We start from the raw sequence: 22159 nt of genomic DNA, 5'->3' as shown, positions 1-22159 counted from the left end.
AAAAAATAAATAAATAAATAAATAAAAATAAAATGTACTTCTAAGCTAATATACTCGTTGCGTTTGTACCCTCTAACTTTGACACTTGCTAGATATAAAGGTGAAAGTGAATTGAGGGAGTCAAATAACATAAATAATACTACACTGATAACAATAGTGCTACTGACCACCATACATAAAACAGAAGACCCCCCTGCCAAAAAAAACAAACATTTGTTTTGTACTTCTAAGCTAATGTACTGGTTGCTATAGTTTGTACCCTCTAACTTTGACACTTGCCTAGATATAAAGATGAAAGTGAATTGAAGGAGTAAAATAAAAATAAATAATCAGTCATAGTCATAGTAAAGAGTAAAGGAGACATGTTTATTATTGAAACTATCACTTAAATAAAAAAAGTGCATAGAAAATAAACATGATTAGAAACTTTTCTTTTTACATCTATGTACAACTTTGTTTCCTAATTATACATTCAACCTTAAGCAGTTTGTGGTTTGTTTTGTTTTTGTTACTGTTTGTGGTGTCCTTCATTTATCTGATGTGTGTATCGAGAAAACACTGATAAACAGGAGAATAATACGACCATCACGATCATGAGTACTGTTATTATGAAGAGCAGGAGGAAGATGATAAGACAAAGGTTTATTCAAGGCATAAGAAAAAAAAGCCTGTTTCATATCATCCATCATCATCACCCGCATCTCCAGTCAGAGACCTATAGCTCCCCCTGCCTGTTTGACACCACATCTCATCTTACAGTAGGCTGATATAGAGTTCTATACACAAGAAGTTAGAAAATAAAAATATATGTTAAGTACTCATCCAACTTCTCCCGAAACCTTGACTTGTAAAAAGTCAAGGTTGGTAAAACGTAATAAATAAATTAAATGTTCTTGTCATCATCATTATCATTATCACTTTCTACAAAAAACAAACAAAAAAAAACAGTACAACAAAAGCTTCGAAGGAGAGGTGGTCAGGGAGACATGAGAGCATCCAAAATTACACACATTTTGGTGGGATCACATATTTCCTGGTCAGTCTCCACAAACCAGACTCAATTTATACCACATCAAGTAAGCAGTCTAAAAGTCCCTGTTAAAAATGTACAAACAACAAAACAATCAGGAAACAAAAACAAAACAATGGCTGACTTCAAGAAGTTCACAACCACATTAATACAATTACATTTTTCAATTACATAAATACTGTTCCTTTCCAGAAAGTAAAAAAAAAAGAAAGAAAGAAAGAAAAAAGCAACCGCAAAGCCCCATTTGTGTCAAAGGAACAATCACAGGCACAGAAAAATTGGTACTGGATATCAATATACAAAAAAGAATGATGCACGTTAGTTTTCTATCTAAGCCGATAGTAGTACTGTAACACAAAACCATTATAGAGTACATTGAAAGATTGTTATTAACCATTATAAATCTGCTGAGTTGCTACTGTAACTAAGTTTGTTTGTCCATTCCGTATATTGTATAGATATCTAAGTACAATAAACTACTATGCATGTTTTCCGTATAATATTGTTTATGTATATATAGGATAATTACAGATGAGTATGGAGAAGTGCCACTGATGTGGCGTGGTTCAATTGAGTCCCAAAAGCCCCCAAACAAGAGGCTATTCACTGTATATCCACCATCCAAACAACTGAAATGCTAGTTCTTGTTCACCGGCTACTAAAACTTCCCACACAGAAACTGCAAAGTGTAGATGTAAAGAAGAGACCGTCCAGACAGAGCCCTTGGCATCATCTTAGCAACATGAATAGTTCAATTAACTAGATGTGACCTGTTTGTTTCACCATAGCCTGAAATGCTGTCATTGTTCAACTTGGGTCTGTTCACCGGTGCTGAAATTAAAATGAACCAAAAAACAAAAAACAACTTGTGTCTTCCTATATGAGGTCATATATTTCTAAGCGTCATCCCTGTCCATCATTTGTTGTATACATAAAAAACAAACAATAAAAAACTAAATGTAGCTGACAGAGCATTGAAATATCGTCAACAACATCACAATTCAGGTGTTTGTGTAGAAGAATGATACATTCATTGTATAGACCTTAGCAGCAGAACCCAGCAAGCCCGATAATGTAGATACAGCATCACAATCAGGACTGGCCTGCCTGTCAGTCAGCATGGAAGAGGAGCACAGTCTACCTGACCTGAGCTTCTACCTGACCAAACTCAAACTGGACTGAGGTCCAAAGTAGATCAACAAAAACCCAAAGCTGTTAAGCACTGCACGAGGAGGAAGGACCGTAGCTAGCATGGTCTCTACTTTCGCAGTTAACTCAAAAAAAGTCAAGCGCACTTTTTACTAGGGCCTCAATAATACCACCTTCATGGGTCATCAAGACTAAATCCTAGATTTAAAACAGAGGTCTCTGTGCATTGCATGCACGAGACCTGCTGCTTGCTTGGCAAAACAAACTACATGTCCTCTGAATAAATAACTGTGCTTGAAGTTTCCAAATAATTAGAATTAGATGAAGCTAAGCTGGTTGGTTTCCTATGCGTGTTAATCAGTGCCTGTGTCACAGTCGAAGTGGCAATAAGGGGCCGGGTGGGAACAACAACTAATGGCCTTTAGGTGACATCCTGATCAACAAAAAATGATACAATACAGATAAGAGCAACTAATAATGAATTGGCCTCTGCTTGATTAAGCTGTCTGTTGAGTCAGACGGTGTATTTCCTACTAACACCAGGATAAATACTAACTAGCAAAAATATAAGATTCGTGCTGAATTATAACTAAGAAAACACTAAAGGAAAACGAACAAAAGCAGACTAATTTGCAGGCGGTCTTGTGAGCATTGGTTACAAAAGTCTCTTTAAGAGAAGCCAATCTCGCACGTTAACGTGTCCTCGATTCAAAACGAAACATCGTCTACAGATTATCTGAATGGAGAACTGATGAATGCTCTTTGTAGCATTAAGATGAAGGCACCTCTTCATTATAGACCAAGCCTGTAGACTGGAGACAACAATCCATTCGGAACACTAAGAACTGATGGGAAAAGCTGCTGAGTTGACCTTTTAGTCCATTGAACCATCCACTTGTCAGTGACATGAACAATCCTTAAAGCTGCAATCTATAAATTTAAGTGAATACAATAATAAAAATGTTTAACCAAACTGTATGGAGGTAGAGGTAGAGCAGTGATTCTCAATATTCTTTCAATTTAAATCTGAGAGTCTACAGGCCTGTGTTGGCAAGGACCACTGATTCAGCCCACGTTCAGCTAATACAATCTACCTGCTCTTCTACTGAGAAATGTAGATCCTGTGGGCAGGTGGGAGCAATGCTGGTTGTCTTGCATGAAGCTCTAAACCAGTAGTTCTGGATCAGGGCACATTTGAAATAGGGCTGTCACAAATACTAAATATAAGTTGATTAATTGTCATACAAATAATTGCGATTAACATAATTGTGTTTTTGCCGGTATTGAACATTGGAACATAATAAAAAATGTAATTCCTGTTTGCCTTTTAGGCTTCTTAATCAAGTTACACAGGTCAGAAATGACAAATAACTGAAATATACAAAGACTGACATATATACTGACATATTTTTCTTTTCTTTTTTTACTTTCAAAAAGTTCAAAATAGTTTGTATAGCTTAATTGTATAGCTATTTTTGGAAAATGTTTGAAAACATTTTTGTTTTTACGATTGTAAAGACAATTCAAGATAATTGCGATCATCTCGCGCAGCGAGCTTGTACATCTGCTTTTCTTTTTCTTTCATAAATCTTATCTTCTGAGGGTCCCTGGCACAAAACATTTTCAGACGGGTGTCCTGAAATGAGAAATGAGACATGGAAGTTTGAGAACCACTGCCTTAAGCCCCTCCTTCGGCCTCTATCCTTTTATTACTCTATGCCTAATCATAGATTCACAGATCATTCTCTGCAGCCCAAACAGGCTTCCAATAAGTAACTCTGCAGCAGAAACTGCAACGCTCGCGCTGGGTTCAGATGATCAAATCCCGGACATCTCAGGACATGAAAAGTTACCGATTGCAGCTTTAAGTATAGACTTGACTCTCAGTTAAGATGACATATTGACATTAAGGCGGCAGAGAGGGAATTGATGCTAATTATTCAGCTAAACTCTCTTTTGAGTGCATAATAATAATTCAAATGAATTACAACCCCCATGCTGCTGCTAAGCTAGAAGTGGAACATTGAAAAGCCATCAGTCTTGACCTCTAGGATTACAGAGCTACTGGTGGACTGAACTCAGTGGGGACCAAGACACAGACCCAGCGTCTATCTTTGGAATCAAAGAAAACATTCAGGCTACAATGAAAATAAAAAACACAAATACAAATTAACAACACAATGTTGAAAAGGCAGCAGAATTTAAAAAAAGAAACATAGAGACCGAGCATTAGTGTTTGTAAACCTCTCTATTTCCTACAAAAATGCCAATAAAATAAATACGATTTTCTTAAAAATATAAATACCATCATTAAGTGCTATTCACTAGTGAGTGCTCTTTTAGTCTTTTGTGTAAAAAAATATACAATATTATTTACAGTTCTTTTTAAAAGCAAGCATAATTCCCTGTCCATGATAAGAAGAGACAGATAAAAGACAAACACTTTAAAATAGTTGATACCACACAAATAAAAAACTTAACAAAACAAAAACATAATCTTTTTTGTTTTCTATAGCAATGGATATTATAATAAGCCAATAAGAAGATTAACTCTCTGGAAAGTCAATTCAAGGTTGTCGTGATGTTTGGTTCTCACTGCTGTTGTCTTTTGGAACATGGTCAAAAAGAAATACAAGCAATTCTAATTTCCCAAAAATAGGTTTGAGCATGCACAAACCTACAGTATTGTCTGTATGTTTCCTACAGCACAAAAACAAAATAAAAGAAAGAATCAATGGCTCTTTTGTGATCAATAACCCTTTACACAAAGATAACCAATGATAAAACAATGTGACTAATAGTAAAGCACAAAAGTTAAAGTTATCCAGTCCCTTGGCTGTCAGTCCACCAGAACCTCAAGCTGCCTTTGCATCCTCAAGGCCAGAAACTTGTTAACATCTAATATGTATCTACCTCGCTGTCGGGCTAAATGTTATCACCCTTAACAAAAACAAACAAACAAACAAACATGTCATCATTTAAACAAATCTACATTTTCTTTACTTGAACCTTGCGTTCTCTTCCTTTCTGTGGCCACAGCTCTCCGTAGTGTTTGCCACCTGTACAGCTCCAATGTGGCTGCTCTGGACTGGAATCCGAGACTACCTCCTATATACAGGGTCTTCCTGCCTAGGGTGAAGGGTTCTGGTACTATCAGAACTCTTTCTGCCTAGGGGGAAGGGTATCTTGTATTATCAGAACACTCAAAAGTGTGGAAAAACCTGAATTTACTTGTGTAATCCAGGTTCTCTGATCATGAGTGAGGCGTCTCATTTTCTGGCTTTCTTGTTCTGCTAAAATTACTCTTCCCAAGTCCCTTCAGCAAATTGCACTTTGGTGTAAAATTGAACTTCTCTACAAGTTCTGTTTTTTGTCTTTTCTTTTTTTAACTTCTCTCTTCTGTTACCTCTGAACAACGATGGTGTATCATAATATATTCAAAGGAATGACAAATCGTAAGAAAATGAAGGGTTGGCCAATGTAAAAATTCATGGAACTATTAATAATAATAATCATCCAAATATAGATTTAAGGTAAAATTCAAATTCTTCAAAAAAGTTCTTTCAAACCCTTCCATAGCTCATCCCATCTGAAGCAGAAACTAGTATCCACCCAAAAAGGTAAACAAAACAAAAGGAGGCACAATATTTTTCTTTCTGAAAATGGCCCCTCCGGAGAGAAGAAGACCTGCATATACAGTATAACCCACTACTGGTCTGCACGTGTCCTCTGTCTGCGCAGCATTCTGCACGCCTTAGCAGCAGAGCCAGAATTGCTGCCAGTTATAGAGCAGTGGTTCTCAAACTTTTACATTTCAAGGACCCCCCCATTACTCTGACAGTGTACAAATGGGTCCATTTGGTTCCATTTGTTTACTGTCAGAGTTACAGACTTTGAAGGGTCAATTTAGAAGCCCCCAAAAGGAACCCTGAGAGTTCCTGAACCACACTTTGAGAACCACTGAGATAGAGCCCGACTGAGATATTCGCCTAGCCGATGTATATCGCTCACTTGAATCTCTTTTTTTTTACGAGATCCGAATCGGAGACTATATTTGTGCATGTCAATATTATACGTAGGTGAACATCTTGTTCAATAGAGTTTAAGGCAAATAAAATAGCGCTTATGTTTATTTTGCATCAGTTAAAATTATATTTGCATGTATTTCTTTGCTCATTAAGTTAAATTATCTAAAAAGTATTTCAATTTGTTAGTTTTTTATATCGGGAATCGGTGGTTTTAGGAAGATTCGGGAAGGAGATTGATCGGACACAGACGTCAGTCAGGCTCTAACGGCTAGCATCCCACTGCACTTGTGACCCTATATAGGCAAGAGGCAAAGAGATAATAGTCACACAGCCCCTGTGACAGAGCAAAAAACAACAAATACAGAACGTCCCCCAACAAAAGAACAAACACATATTCATCAGTCGATAATGGTCTGGCTTTTTTTAGTTGAGGAACTTGCGACACTTTTTGGCGCTGCAGTTGCAGGGCAGCTTGTTGCTGGCGTCCTCCATGGGGAACTTGTAGTCGTAGGTGAGCTCCTCGCCGCAGTAGATGCGGCGCGACGCAAAGATGACGATGTGCTTTTGGCCGTCCACGGTGAGGACGCGCGAGTGACAGTTGGGCTCACAGGAGTGGTTGATGAAGCGCGCCGCGTTGCCGTGCACAGTGGCGTCCACCACCTCATAGTCGTCGATGCGGAACATGTAACATCCGATCCCCTTTGTTGGGAGAGAAGAAGAGGATGGGAACGCTGTTAAGATTTATTTTTCCAATTTGTTTTTGTCCGGTCAGAGTGCCGGCCCTCTGCATTTTCACTCACGGCAGCATTAGCAACCTACGCCTCTTTACTCTTTCACTGCCGGTGACGTCTTTAACGTCCTTTTTCCCCAATGATGCTTGCTGCTGTTGACGTCTTTCTTTTTAGGTCTTAATTGATTCAGAATGGTTTCTCTGATATCCACCGTCTAGCAGCATCCCCATCGCTAGGCAACACCCAGCTCTGCTGTGGTCCGTCAATGAAATGATTCCCCCCATCCACCGCCCTTGTAACCGTACAATGTTAAAACCATTTTTTCTCAGAATTGAAGCTCAGATTGAGGCGTTTGAACAGAACGTTGATGTTAGTGTCTCATTACTAAATCGCCACTACCCCGTGGTTACAATATTAACGCTTCGGATGACTTATACATTTTTTTTTGCTTTAGGCGATTTTGCTTCCGGTTAATTTTGGGGTCTTCAAAATAAAAGTCCTCACTGCAGTTAGTGACATACAGACTGAATCAATGTTGACAGTCAAAAATAAATAATTATAGATTGAATAATATACATCCAAGAGTGTATATTATGGTAATATTATGGCATGGCAAAATAAGCAGGTGATGTAACGGTGGAGCTAGAAGATACAGTAGGACATGGTGTTGCTCAAATTGTAATATGGTCCAGGGTGTATGAACGCACTCCGCAAGTTTCATGGAAATGTGCCCATTCAAAGTGGAAAGTTTAGCCTGAGGGTGGTACTAGAGCAAAGCAGGCCATGGTGTCCCCAAGATCAGTAGTAGGTGCCACTGGGTTAAGTGAAGGTGCACAGAACAGTCCATGGCAATCCAGCTGGTAGATTTTGTGACATAGCATAATTAAAACATTGGCACATTGGCATTAGCCACATTGCCCCACTATAACAGAAAACAGATAAGATACTAGCATAGAGCCTTGAGGGACTCCGCTCAACCATATGGGGTTTAAGTGGTTACAAACTTTTGCTTTGAATTGTTATGAAATCCAGGCCTCATGTACAGTGCACTCACCTTGCCATCGTAATACTTCTCCCGTTTGTCAGTGAGCACAGAGCGAATGACATTGCCAGAATACTCAATCACCATCTCCCCCGCGTCCATGGCTCTCTTGCAGAACAAGCCTCGGCCGTGGATGGGAGACCTGCAGGGGGATAGACATTAGTCCTAATAAAGTAAAGACTCATTGGTGTAGTACGACAAATGTCGCTTGCCAAAAATTAAATACCTGAGCTACAAGCGATCCACGTGTTCAGGCGTGTGATGTTGGGCACAAACCTCTTATCTCCATATTTTAAACTTATATTTTTAAATGAAAGCCCTACCTGATCATAGTATACTATAGAGCAGGGGTGTCAAACTGGTGATCTGTGGGCCGCATGTGGCCCAGGGAGAGGTGGCCCGCTAATGGCCCTGCTAATGGCCCTGCTGTAGACGGCTTTGTCTCTGCCCAGGTGCGGAATATTGTCACTGATGGGCTCGTTAACAGTCTATTCAACTACTAGTTGAGTTGTTGTGGATTACTCTCCTCACACTCTGATGCAGCAGGACAGAGTGATAGATAGAGTTTCATTTCCCTTACCAAGTGAGGAATATAGTCTACTTACACACGATAGTCAAAGCAAAGAGATGCAAAGTGTCAGATTTCATGATGGCTACAGCTACAATTCTGGTCCAAGTACATTTTCATGATAGAAGTGTCTATGCAGTACAATCCCAGACATGTCCTCACCAGAGTAATCTAGTAAGAGAGTGGCGACACTAGCGTTGACTCCCATTGTAACAATGGAATGCGGAAGTGCTCATTCTATCTCAATGGGATAGTTCCAGCCATGGAGCAATGTTTGGAACTATAGCCCACAGGCACCCACTTTGCGGCGAGATCAAAGCGTGTCACTACTCTCCTACTCTACACTCTGGTCCTCACTAACCTGTAGACTCCTACGGTCTCCTTTGAGGTACTTTTCAGCTGTTTGAATCTCACAGCCAATGGAAGCTCCATGGAGGCACGCCTGAAACAGTAACACAGATGAGAAATGTTACGCCACGTGCTTACAACGACATCCTGGCTCCACAATTAAACGGCACAAACATGGGGATGAACTAATTCTACTATTATGCCACCAGAAATGTGGAATGCCCTGGCACCAGCCATCAAATAGTGTGACTCCCCACCCTCCTTCAAAACGGCCATAAAGGAGCACCTTTACAATTTGCTTGTAAGTCTTCTAGCTTGTCAAGAGAAATTACCCCAAACTGTTTTTCTGTAAATATACGTTTACTGCTCCTAGTATTAATGATGTCTTGTGTAGTATTGTACTGTATTGTATGTCAATATTTGTAACTGTACCTGTACTGTACGTTTTGCAAACAAATAAAGTATTCAATTAATCAATCAATGTCTGACCTGGCGGTCCTGATCTGCCCTTCGTCCTCGCCCTCCTCCTGAGGCCTGTACTCAGGAGGCTGACGATGTTTGGACGCCAGGAAGTTGAACATGTCAAACGCAGACCTCCTGAAAGAAGCCACACAAAAAGACCAGAACACAACTCAGAAATGATTTAGATCAAGAGTTATTAACGTTTTAAGATTTTTGATCTCGTCGGCTAACATTTTCGATGACGTCCCACCGACAGACGCTCCCAGCCTGTGGAGCTGTTTTGATATCAATAATCTCCGTCCTTTTGATCAATCTCTGTCTTGAGCGCTGAGTGTTACTAATTGATAGGGCGGAGAACTCCGTCCTGTGCGCTCAGGGTGTTACAACTAGTCCACTGGTAAACTAGGCAACCAGTCAACTAGTAAACATCACTAGAAGTGAAAGCCCTATAAAGTATTGATCAAGATTTAATTTTACCAAAACAACAATATATACCTGTACGAGGTTTCTGCCCGACAGCGCAGCTTTATAGAATAGGAGATATAACTGCCTCCAATACCTTTGGTGCATCTCAGCGCGGGCCGAGCCATGGGGGTTGATGGGAAGTTGGTCTGTCTCCTCAGGCTTGTGGAAACAGAAACGGTAGCTCCGACAGTGTCTGGAGCCATACAGCTGCTCCAGCAGGAACACCACAGCCTCATGGACCACGCCCAGCATCCTCAGTGCGTTCACACCTGGAGGGAGCACACACAATTTAATTACTTATTTGAATACACAAATTACAATTCATTTTGCAGGGAAACAAATGACAGTTCGTGGGCACCAAAGATCTTTGTATTGAGTTTGTGCTTGAAATGTGTACTGTAATTCTGCAAACTGTTAATAAATATTTCAATCAATCAATCAAAAACCTTTGCTTTTACGAAATATCCAAGAACATTAGAGTTTAATGGAAGATGCTTCAAATTCCACTTAAAATAGGCTAAACTTAAAATAACTATCGTAATAACCGCAAATAGCCCATCTATATGCTCATAGCTCATGGCTTATATATGCTATGCTTCCATAGAAGTCTTGATAGTTTCTTTGGAATCCAAATGACTAAAATCAGCCATGGTGACTGACATCTTTAATCCATGCATACATGGTACGGCCGTAGCAGAGTAGAGAGACCGCATGATATTTGGTAGGTGTCCATTTTGTCGACGGCGACGGCCCTAGTTACAGTTAGTTATCGTCAAAACTCCTACATTTGATCATCCATTTATTCCATGAGATTAGACCATAGACCATTTTATGGTTTTATCTAGAATGAAAACATTCTCTGAGGTAAATGAGTTGGTGTACATTTCCCATAATAGCCTATAGCCACTATAATGTTTTACTTAATATGCTACTGACTGTATTCTTCTTGGAAAAATATATAACGATACTCCTATGGAAAGGCTATATTATTTTACTTATATTGACCAATTGGTATAATTTGGTATAGCCGTTGCATACATTTTATTTGTAGGCTACGGTCGTGAAAGTTCATAATAGTTAGAGAAATTCAACACCAAAGTAGTAGGCCTAGTAGTAGTGAATTAGCAAACTGGACATTTGGACTGAAAGTTTCCTTTATCCTCGTGTTGGGCTTATGTTTTCTCAAGTTTTTATTTGTGTATTGTGTTGTTTCAGTCATAAGCGCAGGTCCGTTGTGCATCAGGTTCCACAGCCGTCTGCCTTGACTTCTGTGTGCGCCGACACGGTGTGGGCTAGCCCCTCCCTCCCCTCACTAGTGCGAAACGGGGTAGTAAAAACGGGGACGTGTGTGGTCCAGGGAGGGACCCTCAGGGGGTTCTTTGAGTGGGGATCCAAATGGACCTGTACATGTCTCTAACTCTCAGAATCATTTGAGAACCACTGCCCAAGAAGATACTAGCTTGGGTTAAATGTTACATTCTCCAAATTTTTATCCTTTGGATTAAAAATCCATTTGGATTCAAAATAATTTGGATTAAAAATTGATAACAATAATATTTACAATGATCTGAATGTGTTCCCTCACCTTCAAAGGAGAGCTCTTTGAGCCTAGCGTTGGAACGAGCCTCCTGCACCTTATCCGTCAAAGATTTCCAAGCCTCTGTACAAGAACAAGAAGACAGGGTGAGTACTTCACACACGTATCCTATACGTCCCTGTCCATGATAAGAGACTTTAAAATAGTTCACACCAAAACAATATATGTATTTTTTTTCTTCTTTTCTATATCAATGGATATTATAATAAGCCTAGAAGAAGGACATTGAGAGTCAATTCAACAGTGTGGTGATGTTTGGCTCTCACTGCTGTTGTCTTTTGGAACCTCGTCAATAAAATCCAAGCTATTCTAATTTCCAAAAATAGATTTGATAACAGCATGCGCATATCAGTCCACCAGAACCTCAAGCTGCCTTTGGAGCATTGCAGCACATATGTCTGAATGTGTGATGTTATAACACACATGGAACAATACTTGACAATTGTTGTCAATTGTCTCTTTTCCCTCACCTTCAATGCTCTCACAGCGGATATGGAAACCATCCTCGCTGCAGATTTCAAAGATCAGGCCCTTCTTAGGCTTAGCATCCAGGGCCAAGTCCCTACCGCCGCCCTCCTGGTCTGGGGGAGAGGCTACAAGGAGAGACCCGGTGGGGTGGTCCCCCCCTGGCCCACTACAGTCCATGGCCTTCTCCAAGACCACTTTCCCCGTTGGAATGGGTGACTCAGTAGCCTTGGTGCCAAAGACACTGGAAAATAGAAAGACATACGTAAGTATCAGAATTAATTAATAGATTATAGAAAAATAAAATCGCATTCGGTATGTTGGTACAGAGATGTTGGTTGAGAAGCCCACCTCTTGTTAGTTCCTTTGTCGGTGGGTCTGCCAGTGTCCATCGGCTCTGACCTGCACACAAAAACACACAAGATTAAAACAATAGAGAGACATATCTCTGATGTGTACTTGGTTTATGTGTGTTTGGTTTGTATGTATGTAATGAGCTAGTCTTTTCTTTTACATGTATGTCTGTTTTTCTGCTGTAGTGTCCATGGACACAAACAAATAAAATACAAAATAAAATAGAAATTCTAAATTATAACTATAAAGGGACGGCCGTAGCTGAGTGGGTAGTGAGGCCTCTGGGAATCAAGAGGGTTCACTATATACGCGTTGGTAGAGCCACTTAACCACTAACAGCTCTCCCTGTGGGCTCCTCTGATCCGTCTGAGCAGCCATCTGCTGGGTGAATGCTAATTTCCTGTCCTGTGTGGACCAATCAATACTCGTTCTTTTCTAATCTCTAATTTACTTGTTGAGATTAATACACCTACTTGAATAGACAAATACAGTTAATCTTAAAAAGCCATGTCCAAAACTGTTACTTTTCAGGATTCAAATTCAAAAGGATCAACGGTAGCAGATCTACAAGCTCAAAACGTGATGCTTCGCACTGCGTTTCGAGCTTGTGGATCTGCTACTTTTGATGCTTTTGTGTGACACAAGTTTACGGAAGCTGCCCGACAATCTCAATTATAGCGGTATATTTCATGTAACCTTTAAGCATGTGTATGAAGCTCACCCAGGGTTTGAAGAGAAGACTCTTCCTCTGTGAGGCTCCTCTCCCTGCCAGGCCTTCAGCTTCTTGCTGTTGGTCTTGTCCAGACTCTGCCGGTTCCTCTTGGCTTTTTGCTTGCCCTTTTCCGTCCCTGACACGCTTCCTGTGGCGGAGGAGGAGCTGGACTGCTTGTGTTCCGCTGAGGACCGGGACAAAGGGGTGGTCCTGCAGCTCTGGGTTTGGGTGAAGACCCCGACAACGTGTGCCTTGGCGGAGCTCAGTGTCACGGCTGGACCGGGAGCTAACGTCACACAAGACACTGCGTTTGGACCGCTGGAGTCCAGGCTGTGAGCTCTGCTAATGGACTGGAGATGGACGCTGGTGCCTTCCGTGTCCCCTTGTTGGCTGACGGCAATGCTGATGGTCTGCTGGGAGGGCAGGACACAGATGCCGCCGGCGATGGACGTCTGGACAGGGGAGCCGAGCTGGGACATCATAGGACCGCCGGCTTTGAAGAGGAGGTTGCTGATCGGCCCGGTGATCTCGGCAGAGCTGAGGACGGGCGTGGACAGGGAGACGGACCCCGGAGCGAGAAGGCCCGCAGCACCGCTAGGGGCCATGGAGACCACGCTCAACAACGACTGGTTGGGGTTGAGGCCGGAGACCGTGCAGGGGAGAAGGTGAGTCGAGGAGTCGTGGCTCAGGATGCCCGGCTGGCCAGCGGCAGGCATGGCCATCCTCTGCTGGAGTACCGGCTCAAAGTACATCACGCCACCTGATTTAGGTCTCTTGATGATGTTTGGGACCTTGCGTTGGGAGGTGGTGAGGGTACCTGTCTGACCGGGGATGCCGGTGGTGATCTGAGGGGACGACAGGTTGATGAGGGTCATGTTGGGAGGCGGTCCCACCTCAGAAGGGGCCAGAGTGGGCTGGCTACGAGAGCGGGCTAGCTTTTTGGTCTTCCTCGGCTGGAGGCGAGAAATGGGCCTCTTCTTGCCGTGAGCGGAGGCCAGCACGGCCGGCGAGGTGGAGGGGCTGGAAACGATGGCCACGCTATGCGGCCGACCAGCCTCTGAGACAAGAATCTGAGACTGGTCGTGGGGCACTCCGATGAGGAGCCCCGAGGAGGTGCTGGGGATGCCAGTCTGGAAGCCCGTCTGGGTGGTTCCTGTGAATGTGTGGATCTGAGGGTGGTGGGACATGGTGCCCAGGACCTTGCCTCCAGCGGGGAAGATGGGCTGTGCTGTGGAAAGAGCACTATTAAGGCCCGTGGTGAGAGTCATAGAGCTCAACACCGCCGGAGAACTGGTGTCCATCACTCCTGTGGCACTGATCTTCTGGGTCACTCCATTGGGGAGGGTCTGGAGGACGTAGAGGGGCTGGAACTGCTGGTTGACCACGATAAGCTTCTCAGGGCCAGCTTTGATGACCGCAGGGCTGGCGGGCTGGGGCGGCCCAGGACCTGCACCTGGGCCAGGGCTGCCTGAAGCTGCAGCCGAGGCTGGGAGGTACTTCTGGCCCTGATGGGGCAGAGAGGGGGAGCTGGGCAGGCCAGGTGTCCCAGAATTCTGTGTTACATCCTGATTGACCGCAGGTTCCACCCCCTGTCCGACCGCAGGGCTGGGGATGAACTGTTCAGGAGTCATGTGACCTTCTGAACCAGCTGTGCCCTCGTGCTGGCTCTCAGACGGCGACACTCCCGGCCCTGTCCTCTTCTGGTCTCCAGCTTTCTCCCCGCCGATGGTTTCGGGATCCGTGGTTAAACCCAGCATTGTGCGCTCAGAGGTGTCAGAGATGAGACTTCCGGCGGTGTGGTTCTGGTTCTGACTGCTGCTGACAGAGGGGCTGCGTGTTGTCAGCACAGAGAGGTCAGAGGGCAGCTCCAAAGGAAGACCATACGGCTGCTCTATGGTGCTGCTCACGCCGCTCTCCCCGACCCCCGAGTTCTCTGTGCTGGCCAGCGGCTGTGGGAAGTCCTCAAATAGGATGTCCTTGCGTCGGTTCACGTCCACCCCGACATAGCCCTCGTCCAGCAGGAGCTCTGAGGAGGACGGCTCGGGCTGCTGTCCCGACAGTCCCTGCATGGACGGGGTGTTGAGGACGAACTCCATGATGTCCGACGGGAGGATGTTGCCACAGTCGTCGCTGTTGTTGTTGTCCGAGTCGGACTTGAGCAGGTCCGTGCTCAGAGACAGCTGAGCGAGGGGGTCCTGAGACCCCTGAGACTGAGACTTAGCTCCCCCGCTGCCTCCTCCCCCAGAGAGAGGGAGGCAGTTATCCTTCTGATTCTTCCTGCTCTCTCTGTTGCTGTTGCTGCTCGTTCCGCCGGTGCCCGTGGCTCCTCCGGCGCCGCCGCCGTCAGCCTCCTTCCCAGAAGACTCCAGTTTGTCGGCGGTGTGCCTGTCTCTGGCCCGCCGCTTGCCGGTGTTCTTGTGGGAGGAGGCGGTGGAGGAGGAGGTGGCCGTGGTGGTGGTGGTGGTACTGGTGGTGCAGATGCTGGCATCGCTCTCTGAGCCGTCGTCGACTCCATCTAACTGGCCGATCTGTTGCTTGACCAAGTTCCTGTAAAATGTTTACAAAATGTGAATTGACAATGTCATACTACCAGAGAATGTTACAGTTAAGCAAATGTATGGTTTTGCTAAGGGTTGAGTGTTGAAAGCAATAGCAAAGGCAATCTTTCACCCAGGTGCTGGACAAACAATCAACTGTAGAAAAATAATATAGTCTGCAACACCGGTTCTCACTCAGCTCCAAGTTTATTGCTATTCCAACATTTTGATCTTCATCAGGAATTGAGAGTAACAGGAGTTTGTGTCCCTAAAGACATGAATCAATGTCTAAAATAACATGCAGTCAGTGGAGTGCATACTTCTTGTATCTACACCAGACTGGCCGTGCAGTCTATGACATTATCTATAACGTATATTTTTCAGCCCGATCCGACTAACTTGAGTAACTTCCATTACAAAAAATAAATAAAACATAATGTGAAAAATTACTAAAAAATAACTACTTTGGACAATCTGTTCTAATCACTATGAATACCGTTATTAAGGTACTATGAGCATATCGTCTCTGTCGGCTGGAAATGTCCAAAACTGTTACTTTTCACGATTCAAATTCAAAAACAGAAAAAGTAGCAGATCGACAAGTTTGTAAATGTGCTATTTTTATGCTTTTGTGTGACTAGTATGTATGATTCATTTAATTATTTAAGAAAAGTTAAAATATGGAGAGCTGAGGTTTGTTTCTGCCGGACAGCATTGTTACTGTCGGGCAGAATTACACATTCCATTTTCAGTGATGAATGAATGTGTAATTTAACTTACATGTTAGTCAGGAGGTCATCTCCGTCAGTCACTTGTGCCTGCTGCTGCTGCTCCTCTTCGTCTTTGAGGAAGCGCTGCAGCTGGGAGCCCCTCCCCAGACATTGGTCGATGCCCTCGATGGAGGGCAGCCCCCCGCCGGGGTTGATGATGGTCCGGGTGAAGTTGTAGTAGTACGGGTCTTTGTCCCTGTGCTTCATCATACCGCCCTCCTCGTCCTCGCCGCTGTCCCCGGAGGACGTTGAGGTGCTCATGTCGTCCGCTCCGTCCACCTGGCCCTCGGCCGACCTCCTGCTGCCACCGCTGGCCCTCTTTTTGGTCACCCCTCCACCTCCTCCGGCCGCGTCCCCGCTCCCGTAGAACGGCAGGTCCTCCTCGCCGTACGACCTCACGCCGTAGAACGGCGTGAGGCCGAAGAACATGTTGGAGCGTGCACGGGCGCTGCGCCGCGGGTAGCGTCGCTTGGCCGAGCCCGAACCGTCGCTGTCGTCCTCCTGGTGGTGCTTGTCGTCCATGATGCCCCGGTCACGGTCGTCGTCTTCGGGGCCGTCCCCCTCGTCCTCGGTGGAGTGTGTAAGGAGGAGGCCGGTGCCGGAGTGGTGGTCGCAGCGGAGGCGCTCTGCGCCGCCTCCCTTGGGGCGGGCCGCCTGGGTGTCGGACTCTGAGCTGTCACTGCTGCTGGCGGACGGGGAGGAGAAGAGGGCGGAGCGGCGAGTCCCTTGGTGGCCCGCGGGAGAAACTGTGGAGGTAGCGTTGGTGGTGCTGGAGGAGCACGGCGAGGAACTGCTGACAGTGCTCTGAGTGCTGGTCCCGTTGGGGTCCGTTTTGATTTCCGTCTTGATCTGAGTCAAAGGAGGCGGTTTGATGGGTCTCTTTTTGTCCCTGGATGGTGGGAGCTGGTTGGGCGTTGGTTTAGTAGTGTGAGACTGGGAGGTCTTCACACACCGTTCGGGGGCTGCTACGTTCTCCAGACTGGAGCTGTTCTTCCTGTCAGGGCCGGGGGAGAAACTCTCCCTGGCTTTGGAGGAGGACTTGTCGCCTGCCTGGTTCTCCGGCTTGTCCACCTCAGACTTTGTGTGGACTTTGGTGCTGTTCCCCAGTGTGGGAGCTTTGCTGTTGCTGCTGTTGTGAGCAGAGGAGGAGATGTGGGCATACGCATTGGACCCACCGGTAGCTTTAGTGTTATTGTTGAGCAGGGGGGTCTTGTTGCTGCTGTTGTGGATGATCTTCCCTCTGTCTTTGGACACATCTCTGCTGCCTGCTGTTTTGACTTTGGAGTGCTTGTCTTTGGGAGCTGGTGCAACAGCCGGGGAGGCCTGGTGGGCAGAGCCTCGTTTGACCATGTCATCTTCAGACTGGGCCCTAGATGATGACCAGAGTGGTTTCATGGCAGCGGCAGGGGCGGGCCCCGACGAGTAGTCATGTGACTTCCTCGTACCGGCCCTCTGGAATAACGGCTGAGGGGAGCCAGTTTTCCCTACGACAGAGTCCTTATGGAGAGGGGTTGGAATGGAAGTCCCAGCCCCGCCTCCACTCTCCTTCCCTGGGTTGGCTTTGTCCTTAGGGTGGGTGGTGTTGGATGTAGAGCTGGATCGGTGGCGAGGCAACAGAGTGAGCGCGGCCGAGGCGTCCACATCTCTGCCACCCTGTTTTCCACCCTGCTTGTCGCTAGCCTTGGAGCTGCCGCCTCGCTGGTGTCCGGTGAGGACGGCGGTGCCCATGAGAGGGGAGGACTGTCCCGAGCCTGCAGGCGCCAGTCTGGAGCTCTTGCTCTCTCCTCCGGCCTGTTTGGAGGAGACGGCACTGCCATCTTTCCCCAAGCCAGAGTCTCTGTTCCTCTCTGCGTTTCTGAAGCCAGAGTCTCTGGAAGGCGGTCTGACCCTGTCCGACTCCCTGCTAGAAGGCCTACCTTTGTCTGGACCTGCGTCTTTCCCTCTGTCCGCATCCCTGCTGTACTGTCGATGCTTATCAGACTCTCTGAACCCTGCATCTCTACTGGGCGGCCTCCCCTTCTCAGGGTAGTTTGGCTCTCTAGAGGACAGCTTGCCCCTGTCCCTGCTTGCCTGTCTCCCCTTCTCTGAATTCCTAAAGGTGGACTCTCTACTGGGTGGTCTTCCCCTCTCAGTCTCTTTCAGCCCTGAGTCTCTACTCAGTGGTCTGTCCTTTTCTGGCTCTTTGGAAGGCATCCTACCCTTGTCCAAGTCCTTCTGATCAACCTCTCTTGGCGTTCTGTTCTTCTCTGAGTCCTTCAATGCTTGGTCTCTGTTGGATGTTCTTCCCTTGTCTGTGTCCCTGAGACCCTGGTCCCTGGACGACGGTGCCCTCCCCCTGTCCGACGAGGCCAGCCGACCCCTCTCGCCCTCCCTCTGGCCCGTGTCTCGGCCTGAGTGCCGAGCTTTCTCCGGGTCCCTGGCGGGCGAGGGGATGAGGGGCGGGGGCGAGGTGAGCGGCCGTGACGGCGGGGCGTGAGGCGGGGAGGTCATGCCTCTCTGTCTGTTGGTTTGATGGGGAGGAGAGGAGAGAGAAGGAGTGCTGTGGCGGCGTGCACCGATGCTCCTCATGCCCGGGTTCAGCAGGGGATCTCCCACAGTCACTATTTCGTGGCTTTGGGGCAGGGCAGAGCCTCCTGGAAAGACAAGATCAGGTCAGTCAATTTAGGTTTGTCTAGTCTACTGTGAATGTACTTGTACTGAGCTCTTTGCTTTGAATTGAAATTTATAATTGTGTAATTAAATAGCTTATTGTATTAAAACAAAAGAATAAAGATGTTAAATATGTGCGTGCATGTGTTTGTACCTGGAGAAGGCATGGGTCTGGGGCCTGGTGAACATGTTAAATATGTGCGTGCATGTGTTTGTACCTGGAGAAGGCATGGGTCTGGGGCCTGGTGAACAAGGGGGGTAGCTGGGATGCCGATTCCTGGTATAGACCCTCAGCTTGGGGGTGTTGGCAGGGGAAAGGGCATCAGAACGCCTCGGCGAGTCGAATGGATCTGGAAAGTCTTTATCTAGAAAAACAAAAGGGTTTGGAATTTAGATAAACATCACAATGTAAAACGGAACAGAAACAGTGTCTATTCAGTTCAAAGTTGTACCTGTTACAGGCGGGGGGCTGTGTGCAATGGTGCGATTCTCCTCAGGGGCCATCATGCTCTTCAGGTCAGACTCCACCACTGGGGGGCGACAAACAAGGATCCTGCACGTGTACACACAGCGCTTACGGGCATCAAGGGTACTCCAGTACACCCTAGAACACCTGGAGAGAGAGAGAGAGAAACAAGACAAATGCAGTTTATTAATTATCATCTTTATGAATCACTATCTCTATCTCCTGAAGGTCAATGTGTTGGAAATGTAAAGATCCACAACAGCAACAGCATGAAGTGATACTCACTGGTAACCAATGGGGAAGAGTTTGCGCTTGCAGTCCGACAGCTCCGTCAGTATGCCCAAGCAGTCGATAGACATGGAGCCTGAAATAACAGTGTGTGTGTGTGTGTGTGTGTGTGTTTAAATCCACAAGGCAAGTCAACGTTACTTGTATTGGACATCACAGGATGTACATTTCAAACAAGTATCTAGTGAAACTAGTGAAAATATTTTGGAAAATCGTTGTGAAGGTCGGGAAACAGTTTCCAGGAATTACATTTTTGGCAGGCAAGATGTGTCGTCATCGACACATCTTATTGATATATTGATATTGCATATTATTTATAATGGATTAAATCTATTAATTCAATCGACCGCGGCACCCTTAGGAAATGTGTCTCGAAACATGACACTACTTATTGACTGTTTACATAAAAACCTTTGTTCCTATGTTATCTCAATAAAACAAGATGCAATCGTGCTCTAACCATATCAGCACATCAGACCTTCATATCTTCACATGGACATCCTCAGACCTACCTATCTTCATGTGGACATTCTCAGCCTCCAGTCCAATCAGCCACTTCCTCTTCAGACTGATCCCCTCCAGGTCCACCAGAATCCTGCGCGTCACCTCGAACCCAGACACCACCTACAACACACAGAGAAAACACATTAGCCTTGGACTCTACAGAAATGACTTCACTTTGGTTCATGCCAACCACATGAACCACATTTTAGCTTTTGGGCATGCCATAACAGTAGGTAAACATGCAGCATTGGTTATTTCCAGACTACTTGACATACAACATAGCATTATGAGGACAAAGTATATTGAAACTCTTGCTAAAAGATAGTGTGCCCGTCTCAACAGTTTAACTGCATAACCTGTGTACCACGCTATTTAATCCATGTTCTCCCCCTCCGTAATATGCTAAACCCGCTGTTTGTTTTTTGTGTTTAATTCGCCGTTTTGTAATAATTTGAAAGAAATAGCGGATTTGTCGTTATGACGACGTAACGGGAAATCAACCAACCGCCGGTTTGCAAGGGCTTCTGGGAAACTGAGTCCAATGCAAAGTGAACGAGGGTGTAGGGACAATCTTAGCTCGCTATGCTCTTTGTCTATGACCCGGATCACGGAAGTGGCTTTTTTGTCGGCTCAATAAGAAATCATTGGAGTGTTTTCAAGCGGATTTTCTTGGATCAAAGGCGCAAATACTTTGGCGTATGCTCCAAAGGTAATTAAACAATCCTGGCAACCTCTGTATATGTCATATATTATTAATATAAAGCCCTCAAAGTGTTGAGGTTTATCAGTCTCTACCATATTTCTATGGCATCCGGTATTATTACCTTTTTTAATTTCTTATTGTGTATTACTCGTATGTTGTTGTATTATGTTTGATATTCTACAGGGTTCCTTGAGGAAGAATTGCTCTTTATGTTCTATAGCCGGTGACGCTGCTAAATGAACGCGGTTGTGGTCGAGTTGAAGACTCTCACTTCTCCTTTGATGAGGTCCCTGTGCCTGGGACAGTAGACCTTCTTGTCCTCGAGGAAGACGCAGTGGCACTGGCGGGCACACATGAAGTGGTAGTTACTGGTGCAAGACGTCAGGCAGCAGCCCACCGTGGCTCCGAGCCGTTGGCACTTCTCACAGCGCTGAGTGGGAGAGAGAGAGAGAGGCATAAACTCATGGATTTCATAAACACACTTTAACTGTGTACAGGAAGCATTCCCTGTGTATGTGAGGAAGAAATGTTATGCTACTGTGGTTGTTTATGTCTAACCATAATGTACCATCACTTATAGTACTTATGTATATCCCATTTAGACGCCTTCTAAAACCTAAACGAAGGTTCTCTGAAAACGTTCAAAATCTATCTATATGTCTGTGTGTGTGTGTGTGTGTGTGTGTGTGTGTGTAAGCAGTAAGTAAGCAAGTGTGTGTGTGGCTACACGACGTAAAAACGTAAAAATACAGATTTATATCGTATTATTTGGCAGCCTGTAGCAGCCAAGATGTCTTATAGCTGTTTATGTTACAGCCCATCTGTTATGGTTCAGCATGTCCTTGTAGCAGCTAGTAGAACTATTGTCTGATCCCTGTGCTTGTTGGCAGAACTACCACCACCGATCAGAACGTACTTCTCCCCATGATATCATGTACATTTAAAGCATAATAATCTGACTCCTTTTGCCTCATCAGTTACTGATTGATCCAGAATTCCACAACGGTGTGTAAAGAAGAGTCACATCCTACCAGGCGTTTCCCCCTCTGAACAGCCATGTGGACATTCTTCAGAGCTCCGTCATCATCCTCAAACACCTCAGCTGACCACAGGGCACAGTTCACATGGGTCCACTCGTTCTGACCGATGTAGAGAAGCCTGCCACCCTCCTGTAACACACACACACACACACACACAAACTTAGGAGTTGTACACCTACAAACAGACTGTAACTAATTCATGATGTTTATCCAAACATAATTATATATATATATATATATATATATATATA

General features: G+C 45.2%; 1 protein-coding gene across 3 annotated transcripts in view; it reads right to left on the bottom strand.

The window, feature by feature from the left end:
• Positions 1 to 625: 625 nt before the first annotated feature.
• The window catches only part of kmt2a (lysine (K)-specific methyltransferase 2A), a gene marked incomplete at its 5' end in the record, with an annotated part of 59583 nt that continues 38049 nt past the window's right edge, over positions 626 to 22159 (bottom strand). For all 3 annotated transcript variants that reach the window (XM_080771394.1, XM_080771396.1, XM_080771395.1), the window contains 16 exons: positions 626 to 6906; positions 7993 to 8122; positions 8910 to 8990; positions 9386 to 9493; positions 9918 to 10092; positions 11409 to 11483; positions 11891 to 12129; positions 12237 to 12287; positions 12961 to 15498; positions 16269 to 18891; positions 19126 to 19272; positions 19360 to 19520; positions 19659 to 19737; positions 20174 to 20285; positions 21140 to 21298; positions 21900 to 22037. In XM_080771394.1, coding sequence (XP_080627520.1) covers positions 6631 to 6906; positions 7993 to 8122; positions 8910 to 8990; positions 9386 to 9493; positions 9918 to 10092; positions 11409 to 11483; positions 11891 to 12129; positions 12237 to 12287; positions 12961 to 15498; positions 16269 to 18891; positions 19126 to 19272; positions 19360 to 19520; positions 19659 to 19737; positions 20174 to 20285; positions 21140 to 21298; positions 21900 to 22037 — 7092 coding nt within the window. In that variant the 3' untranslated portion in view covers positions 626 to 6630. The remainder of the gene's footprint in view (positions 6907 to 7992; positions 8123 to 8909; positions 8991 to 9385; positions 9494 to 9917; positions 10093 to 11408; positions 11484 to 11890; positions 12130 to 12236; positions 12288 to 12960; positions 15499 to 16268; positions 18892 to 19125; positions 19273 to 19359; positions 19521 to 19658; positions 19738 to 20173; positions 20286 to 21139; positions 21299 to 21899; positions 22038 to 22159) is intronic.

This window comes from Protomyctophum bolini (assembly GCF_963924005.1).
Source record: "Protomyctophum bolini genome assembly, chromosome: 9".
Taxonomy (NCBI): Eukaryota; Metazoa; Chordata; class Actinopteri; order Myctophiformes; family Myctophidae; genus Protomyctophum; species Protomyctophum bolini.
The sequence above is the reverse complement of the archived record's forward strand: the minus strand, read 5'-3'. Positions and strand labels throughout refer to the sequence as shown.